We start from the raw sequence: 9,615 nt of genomic DNA on the forward strand, positions 1-9,615 counted from the left end.
CTGGGGGGGGCAGTGAGAGAGGAAAAGCCCCCCCCCCGTCCAGTATCAGCCCCATGTGTCCATGTTCCATTGAGAAGCGCTAGGAAGGGGCAACAATCCCCTCCAAGCATCCCCCAGCCACTCTTCTCCAAAACCAGGGACTGCTTTCTGTCTGGGGGCTGGGAAGCTGATTTCCTCCTTAGCTCCAGTTAAAAAACACCCAGTGGACCCATCCCCACCGCTACCTGAGCCCTCAGTCCAGCCCAGCCCAATCCAGCCATCATCCCCAGCTGGACCAGCTGCAGCCAGCGACCACCATCACAGCCCAGCATCCCCTGGGAAAGAAAATCCCTGGAGTTGGACTTCAGCTCAAAGGTGTTCAAAGCCCCACAGCTTTCCCCAAAGGGATCTGAACGAGTTTAAGGATGGACAAAGCCTTCAGCATGAGGAAAGCAGGGAAGGCCCTGACTCACTGCAGATTTGGGGCTCCCACAGCTCCGGGCTTGCTTCCTGAATGAAGAGGATCTGAAACCTCTTTCTCCTCCTTCTCCTCCCAAACAACCCCATGGCTGTCTTTTCACCACTCTTATTAGCAGGACACAGTGGCCCACAGCTGAAAGCCCTGCTGAAAAAACAGCCTGGCTCTATCCCTCTCCAAGCTGTAGGAGGAACCAAACCTGGTGCTCAGCACTGACCAAACACAGATTTTCTTCTGACCTCAGGAAAAGACGTAGCCTTAAAAGGGACAAACTCCACGCCCCAGCCAGCTCAGTCCCTTCAGGGCTGAGCAAGAGGAACAAGTGCTGAGCTCCTCCAAACCTCAACCACGGCAGCAGCAGCAGGAGAGGAAGAGCCCCCCCAGGGAAGGGCTCTTCCACAGCTCACTCGCAAAGCGCATTTAAGGGCGAACGCCGCAGGACTGCAGCGTTTTCAGATTTAATAGCAAGCTTGCGCTCATCAGCAGTGGCTTAGACGCGGGGCATCGGAGGCGAGAAGTGGGCGAGCACATGAAATAGCAGAGGTGGACGCGCCGCGCAGCTGGGCACAACAACAGGACTAAAGCCCGAAGTGATGTCATCTGCGAGCAGCTCAACGCGCTGTGGATAAAAGGAGCCCGCAGCTAGTATTTCAACCTTGCCTTGCAAGGCTATTTTTGCTTAGATTGCCAAAATGTAATTACAACTAAATCCCCTCTAACAAATACCGGAGAGCAGCAGGGGAGAGTTGTATTTAAAAGGAATTTTAAGTAGGAGCTGTAGTAGTACCTGATCACAGCGGGGAAAACAAACTGCGCCTGGAAAAAGAGCGTTTGGTTGAGAGTTGGGGACAAACAAGTGGTGAGAGCAGGAACGGGACCATGGGCTCTCAGGAAACACCAAGGGGGATGTCACAGCCCAGGGGACTGCTCTGCTCCCTGCCCAGCCAGGTGCCAGCAGGCACAAACTGCCCGACCATGGGGACCACAGAGCCATTGCCCTCTGTACGCTGAACATTTCCAGACAGGCTAGGACTGACACCCTCAATGCAAAAAACAAACCAAGTATTTTAAACTGTTTTCCCTGCCGGTCCTGACTGCTTTCAGTCTAGACTTCAATAATAACACGAGGAATTTGCAATTGGAGTCGGGAGGCTGAAGGTCTCCTGATCCCCGAGGCCGGTAATTGTCCCGGACACGGGCCACCAGTTCCGGACTCACTACCAAATTGGTGCAAGCAGCCCCTTCTCCCGGGGGACCGTGGAGCACATGGGGCAGGAGGTGCCCCATCTCTGGCCGCTGCCTCCCCTCCTGGGCCCAATGCAAAGGCTCTATTAATAATGACAGGCAATTGTGCGATTCCCCAAGGAACAGGGGAAAGGGCTGAAGCTGTTAATGAGTACAATTAGTGTTGTAGTCAAGCAGAATCAGAGGAAATAATTAGCTCCTATTGTTTCTGTGGCATCCGAACTGCAGCCATGCTGGCTTTCCAGGCAACAACCCATCAGTCAAGCCTCACCCCAGAGGACAGGAGACAGGGGGTCACTCGCAGCCCATCTTTTGGTCACAGTTTTCACACAGCTGTAAGGGGCAGCCTGGGCCATCCCCCTCTTCTGCTGCACCCACTGGGGGTCTGGTTTCCCAGATGGCCAGAGACTTGCAAACGCCAGTGCACCCCTGAAACACACATGGCCCTGCATTCAGCCTGTCCTTGGATCCAACGCAGGGCAGCACCGAGTCAAGCACAGAGTAAAGGCAGCCGAGTGACACCAAACACCTCCTTGTGCTAGCTCAAGGGAAGCTTGCATCCCTCTCCCCGACAAATAGGGCTGGGTGCACAGCACTGCCAACCAGGGAGTATGAAGAAGGGGCAAAGACAAAGCAATCTCATTTTTTAAGCAAGATGTTACATCTCTAACTCCTCTACCTAAATAACTTCACAAATACAGTGAAGTTTAGCTACCACTGGGCACTTGGCGTGCTCTGCTGCTTTACTTAGGTGTGGAGCTCAGGGGAAGATGGCTTTATGAAGCTGGCAGCAGCGTCAGGGCTTACCAGTCTTGAGAAATACCATCCCACCCATTTTTAGACAGAACCAAAAAAAGAGACTGAAAGAAACAAAGAGACCCAATAATTTATTGGCAGAGCTGGAAGGGGGCATTTGAAAACCATAGGGCTGACTCTCGCCTGGGAAGCTCCTCCCAGCTGCAGAGAGATTTTTAATACTGGTATCCCTCAGCAAAAGGCTCTGATGTTGAGGCAGAATCCCAGGGATCCTGCATGCCATGTAGAGAAAGAGAGGAAAAGTGCTGCAAGATGTGTCCCCGAGGGCACGCTGCTAACTTGGAAAGGTTGGTCTCCCGCCCCACGGCTAAAAACAAAGCTTGTGTATGACAAATCAGCCTCTATTGTCACCGCTGCTGGAGGGCTTCGGATGGATCCTTCCGAGGAGGAGCGCGAGAGAGTGGCCCATGAGTCCCTTCAGAGGTCGGAGGGCACTGGTGGAGACCCCTCAGTGCTTTCAACACAAAGAGAGGAGCTTAGTGCCAACTCTGGTTCTCACAACGTGATTTTGGTGTTTCGAAAGCTGGAATTATCTCTGGAAAACAGAGGGAAGAAAGAGGTTAAAAGTGTGCACTGCTTCAGATCACAGCAGCCTCCATTCCACCCACCGTGGCTACTAGTGTTGCCATCCCAGTACATCACTAAAACCAGTGCTGGTTAAACCTCCTAAGCAGATGCTTTCTAACTGGAGACTTCTCACATAACTCAACCTGCTGCTCCACAACACTTCATCGCGAAGTAAAAAAGTGTCATCTCCTGTGAGCAAAGCATATGGATAAGACTTTGGAAACCTCCCTGATATCCTGGTGTTTAAACAGCTTGCAAGATCTCTTCCTTCCCAAACACTTCTCCTCAGGGATTCTGCTCAGAGCACAAAGATACCGTCGGTCCAACCTCCTCCTGCCTCTGTCCCTCGTATTTAGGCTCCTTTTGTCACACTGTCAACAGGTTTAGCACTCTGGCCTCTCCTACCTTAAAAGAGTATCTAACCTGAAAGGGACATTTCCCTCAAGTTTAAACAGAAGAGTTTCTTCAGCAGCTTTTCCTCACGTGAGTCACAGGGGCTACTTATAAAGAAAGGACTGCCAGTCCACAACTTCACTTGTAGTCCTGTGGCACACAGCAGCAATGGAAGATGGGGCAAGTTACAGGACCCTGTGTTAATGCTTACTGCCAGCCAGCAGCAGCAACAGGCAGAGCTTATTTACCCATTCATAGCAAGGTGGTGTGGATTTTTAAACTCCAATGGAAATAAATGAGATTACGATTCTTTTGAGAGGATCAGTTTGGCAGCTCCTTCCATAACAGGTACAGGGCAGTCAGATGCCCAAACCAAACACCCAGGGATGCCCCAGCACGTAAAACACCAAATCAGCAGAGCTGTGTTGAGGAGCAAAGGCAGCAAAGCTTCAGGAGCAAAGTGCTCTGCAAAACCTTGCTGAAACCCTTGAGCCAGCACTGTGTGCTGCTAAGAGCTGCACAGGAGCTTTAACAGCACAGTACATGCTGCAACACCTCCAGGAGATGGGCTGGAGGAACAGAAGGAAGGAAAAAACACTTTTTAGAGAGTTAAACAAGTTATTCTGCTATGATATAACAGCAAAAACCGTGCTGGAGGCCATCTGCAGAAGACTGGGGTTTACCTTTGCACTTGCCAGCAAAGCAGGCTGTGCTGCCATTTGGGAACATAATTCAGGATTCATTAACTGGATTCTAGTTAATTTGCAACAACGATTTGGTTCTCCATCCCATACTGTACTTTCACCCGTGCCATCTACCTCAGGAGGACAGCACACCTTGGTTTGTTCTTTCTCAGACATGTTTCTACATTTCCCCTCCTTTCACCTTTATTGGGGTGCCTCTGCTCATCTCTACTCTCCCTGCTCAGCATAGGTAACCCAACACATCGAGAGCTACATCAACGCTGTCGCTGTTTTCCTATACATGTGGCACATTTACTGCCTGCTGAGATTGGTACTTCATGAAGTGAGCTGGTTTCCTCTTCTGGAAGGTCACCTGAATGTCATCTAACAGTAATATCACTACTAGGCACCTGTGTAACATTTTGTAACCATTAATCCTCACAAAAAGATAAAAATCTGTGAGGAAAGACAGATATTATTTTCATGCATGACTTCAGAGCGAGCTACGAGAACGCTGCTTGCTCCCATCTGTGGAGGGAGGTTCTGGGCTCCCCAGTGGCCCCTCAGAGCTCAGCTGTGTTGGAGCAGCTACAAACCACCATGGGGTGGGAACTGGGCAATGTCCCGCTTCCTTCCAGGGGCTTCCTCTGCTTTGGCACTCGGCACTGAAACAATCCCCTTTGGCTACAACCAAATGCAAGTCATCGCCAGGCCTCCTGCTAGCCCATGCTAAGGAAAGGGCCTGCCACCAGGGAATTGGGCACTAGAGGGGAAAACCAACCTGAGCTGCGAGGCTCGCAGCAGCCCTGGGCTCACCTTGGCTGTTTTCTCTGCACATGGTTGGTTGCCACTACCAGAAGTAACAGGTGGCTCCATCTCATTAACCACAGCAGTATTATTTCTAAATACAGTAGCTACTGTGTGCCCTTCCTGACCAAGCTTTTATTGACAGACTGATTTACTCGGCAACAGCCCAGCGTCAGGAGCAAAGGCACGAATGCCAAGCTCCAGGCACCTTCCTCGGTGTCCATCACATGGATGTGCATAGCATTCATTTACCACTCGATATCTGCTTACAGTTAACCCTAGGCAACAGACCCAAGCTGAAGACGTACCTCTCAGCCTCCTGGGACCAGGCCTGGGACACAAGCGCCTCGCATAGAGGAAGGACACATTAGCGAAATAACACGCAGCATCGCAACAGAAAACGCTGAGTGAATGGAGACCACTGTGAATCTTGGTGGTTTTGGTCAAAAAAAAAAAAAGAAGAAACATTTAAAAATGTTGACCTTTGGGAAAGAGCCAAGAGGAGAATGGGCCCACCAGCAGGCCCACAAGGCAAGAGAAGGTGCCAGCCCACAGGAAGATGGTCGGAGGCTGAGAGGTACGCCATGAAGCCACATAGGAAAAAAGATGAGGCCCTACCCTGGGTGTGACAGAGGGAGGGGGAGCGTTGGATCAGCGGCCACTGCTGTTCACCAGGCCATGAAACTCCTCCCAGGCCCTGGCAAGCCAGAGGGAAACAAAAAATGAAACAAAAAATAAAAAAACAGCACTTCAGATCAAAGGCTTCTTAACTTTTAACGAGAGCAGAAACATTCAATGGCGTTTGAAAGGCACTTGTCTTCAGAGAGCAAGGCAACATTCTCTGATAGCCCTAGTGGGCAGAAGCATCCTTAAAACCCAGCCAAACATCTGACAGCGCGAAGCAGCCTTAACGTTCTGTGCAGACAGGAAGCGTTCCCACTGGCTGCTGGTGATACAGCCACATTAATACCCAGAGACAGGTACGACCTTCCCAGGCACACACAGAATATCCATTTCCAATTGCTAATAAAATAGCCCATGTTACATCTTCCTGGAGGATTATCACGTTCCTTAGCCGGTTACGCTCAGCCAGTTACATGGGCTCATGCTTCACCACACACCTGTGTATGTAGTAATTCCCCCCAAAAGGGGCTACTTTTAATGGCACATGGCTTAGTCATTACGAAATTCTTCGATCGGGCAGAATTGTTATTAGAAAGTCTCATTTCCTATTGTAAACCTGCATTGTTAAAGAGGATCCAGTAAAAACATTGCAGCTATTGGAATTGAAAAAGTGTTCTCAGATAAGTTAGAGAGACAGGCCTAACGCTGCAGTCCCCGGTGGAGAACGCTGCTGACGGATGAAGCTAGCAGACTGAAAAATTGCTGTCTGTTTTACAGAGGCAGCATACTGAAAGCCCTCTCAGGGAAAAGACGCTGAGGTTAATGTGAGCAGGATTATTATCTTCTGGGATCAGAGGCATCAAAGAACTTCATAGCTCTCCATGCCCAGCAAAACAGTGCTGGTGCCTACAGCACACACCAAACCATTTACTGAACCCAGAGAGCCCCATGGAGCTGCTGGGACCTTAAAGGGAGCATGGCTCAGCCATAAACCCTCACCATCCTGCAGATTTGGTGGCTGGTGCTCCGCAGCTACCTCACATCTTGTATTCTGCATTGCCTCATCAGGCCACTGCAACACAACAGCAGTCCAGAAATGGAAGTCCTGTATTAGTCAGCATCCATGCCAAAAACGGACCCCCAGCCTAGCCCTCACCTGAGCCTCAGAGGAAAGCTCCTGTTCACCATCTGCAAACGTAGCTCACGTGCTCTTTCCCAGCAAAGTCACAACCCAAACAAATGCAGAGTATGCTGGCAGAGGGCCCATCACGTGCACTCTGCCAGACTGGACACCACATATGGGCAAGTGCTGCTGAGAGCCCAACAACGAGGGCACAAGCGAGATGCCTGTCACTGTGGGGCACAGCTCGGAGGCTGTGACACTGCCTTCCCCCGCCACAGTACAGCAAATCCCTCTTTTCAAAGTGCTGAAGGTGGAAACCCAAAGATGTAAAAATGCAGGGCAAAATCAAGGGTGAGTCAGTCTACAGGAGAAGGACCAGCTGATGCGCCTCACAGATGATTGCTGAGGTCAGATCTGCAACTCAGCTTGACATACAGCAGTATAGAGGAGAGACAAACCCACGAGCAGCTCATTCTAACCCAGGCAGCAGCACTGAGGCCCCTAAATAGGAACCTTCTCCACAAGTCTGCCCAGACACAGCCCTCTTCAAGGCCAGGAAATCTTCCAGAGAAAGGAAAACTGCCTATGCCATGCAGTCAGCACATGGTGCAGAGGCTGTGGGTACAACTGCCTCTCTCCAGAAGAAAGTTAGGGGGAAGAAAAACTCTTGACCTGAAGTCCTTTTAGCTGCTGGCTACAGCTTGGAAAGTGTGCACACCCTCAGCCTTTTTAAAGTTTGTAAGTGTCTTCCCTGCAACTCCCCATCCCTCATATTTCTATCACATCCCCATCACCCATAATCACATCTCTCTTTCCTCTCCCACCATGCTCCCCAAACTTGTAACTTCCATTCTCTGCAGAAGGGACAAGGGCAGATTATTTGTCAACATAATCAATAATTTATTACCCCTTTCGTACCAAGGAGTTCCCTGCTTCGACATCCCAATAACAGCATGCACAGAGTCCTTCAGCTGCCAAGTCCTTCTCACAGAAATAAAGAAAAAGCTCTTCCAGCCAAGAATTTTTAAGCCAAGACCCTCATCCATATTATAGTACTAATTACTCCAACTATCTGCTGACTTGACTGAAAAAATCCACCAGGATGTGTCTGCCCTAATGTACCTAAACTGTGCTAGCAGAGCAAACTGCTCTGCATTTCGTACCGAACAAGGCTGCCAGTTAATTTCGTCTGGCAGAATCTTTACGACCTGTGATGTGCCAAAGGCACGGTGCCAGAGAATCTAAGAGGTTATTTTTATGTATAGACATTTTTAGTACCTTATTGCTATACTGTCTGCGCAGCGATCAGACACTCAGCGAATTGATCCCCAACACTTAGGTTATTCCCACTGAACAGATGGGAAATGGAAACATTAGCAGGCTAAATAAAGCCAGCCAGAGCTGTTCTTCCACTCTCATTCCTGACCCACAACTGCTGAAACTCCTCACCTTCTCCCTCACTGCCCAAGGTCAGGACTCAGATGGGACCCCTTTACACCCATCAAGTTGGGGAAAAAAATGCAAAAAGGAGCCACAACCCAAGACTCCAGCAAAAAGAGGAAGAGCAGCCACAGCTGCTTCAGAGGGACTTCCCAAGTCACCACTGTGAAAACAGCAGTAGCTGTTTTCTCCAATCACCCTCAATCTTTACGTCCCTTCAGTATTTCCCTGTGCAGCTCTGCCTCCTCACCATCTCCTTCCCCAGCTGTGACCACCATGACTGTGAAATGAACACATCTGAACTGGTCTCCTGGAAAAGAAATATGAAATAAATAGGATATAGTCACTTCTCTGGTAAGAGACAGGCCACCAAGATGAGGAAGCCTTTTACAAAGTCACAGACACTTCTGAACAAAGTATACTGCGATGACAGAGACCAAATCAATGAATCCATCATTTCAAAGCCCAGGTCTACAGAAGCACTCTTAGACCTGCAGCATCTGGAAATATTACTGGAATTGGAGAATGGAATGATAAATGAATTAAGCAGAGACTCAGGGGAAGAGGACACCTATCAGATCTGGAACCTCATCACTCTCCTCTGGCTCTCAGACTTGAAGGAATGAGGTTGAAACAACGCAGCGCTGTAGAGCTGGCAAGACTCAAGGCAACCTCCCTTCCACTGACAGGCATCGGACTGTGCTTGGGTCCTACCTGCAAACCATCCAACTTTAGACAATGTTAACCCTGCCCACAGCCCTTGATACAGCCAAAGATGACAACTGGGACAGCAGCACTGAGGAGCTACTTCTAAGGCCCTGGAAATCAGCAAGCAGATGGAAATCAGTGCTATAAAACCATAACAGTTACAGAATGAGCTGAACTTTGGTGTAACCACAAGGGAGACTTCTCAAAGGACCCCACCACCAGTTCACTGGCTCACAAACACTGGTCTTGCCAAAGGTCTGCCACTTCCATGGGGATTTCTCTTCCTCATTCCTCCCTTTTTTGTCATTCCTCCCTTTTTTTTTTTGTCCTGAGCACCTTGCCCCTGCAGTCTTCATATAGTGCACACCCCTATTCCCTCTGAAGGATATCTGCTTGTTTCCTAGCTAACATACAGTTTGAGGCCATTTCCTCCAACTGCCTGCAGTGAAACAAACCCAGTGCCAGCCCTATTAAGATCAACTACGCTTCTCATTTACTCGAGCCGTCCCATCAGTTACCAGTGGTGACTTTGAAAGGAAAGGAGAGTTTTATACCCTGCTCAGCTCTCACTGCAGCAGGCACTTACAAATAACTGAAGCTTTGTTTTCAGAAAAAGCAGCCTGGCTTTCGAGGTGACAGGATGATCCATAAAGTTACAGAGAAACCAAAATATCTCCAGACCAGCCTGCTCAGTGGCAGTTTGCTGTATGGCCACAGGTCTGGTCTCTCCATGAAGCTGAATGTGTCTGGCA

General features: G+C 49.6%; 1 protein-coding gene across 1 annotated transcript in view; it reads right to left on the bottom strand.

Annotated features, from left to right (window-relative positions):
- Positions 1–2,567: 2,567 nt before the first annotated feature.
- Positions 2,568–9,615, bottom strand: part of EIF4E2 (eukaryotic translation initiation factor 4E family member 2) — a gene marked incomplete at its 5' end in the record, with an annotated part of 18,079 nt that continues 11,031 nt past the window's right edge. Inside the window, one exon of the mRNA XM_010180166.1 lies at positions 2,568–3,053. Coding sequence (XP_010178468.1) covers positions 3,014–3,053 — 40 coding nt within the window. The remainder of the gene's footprint in view (positions 3,054–9,615) is intronic.

This window comes from Mesitornis unicolor, unplaced genomic scaffold, assembly GCF_000695765.1.
Source record: "Mesitornis unicolor isolate BGI_N332 unplaced genomic scaffold, ASM69576v1 scaffold29472, whole genome shotgun sequence".
NCBI lineage: Eukaryota > Metazoa > Chordata > Aves > Mesitornithiformes > Mesitornithidae > Mesitornis > Mesitornis unicolor.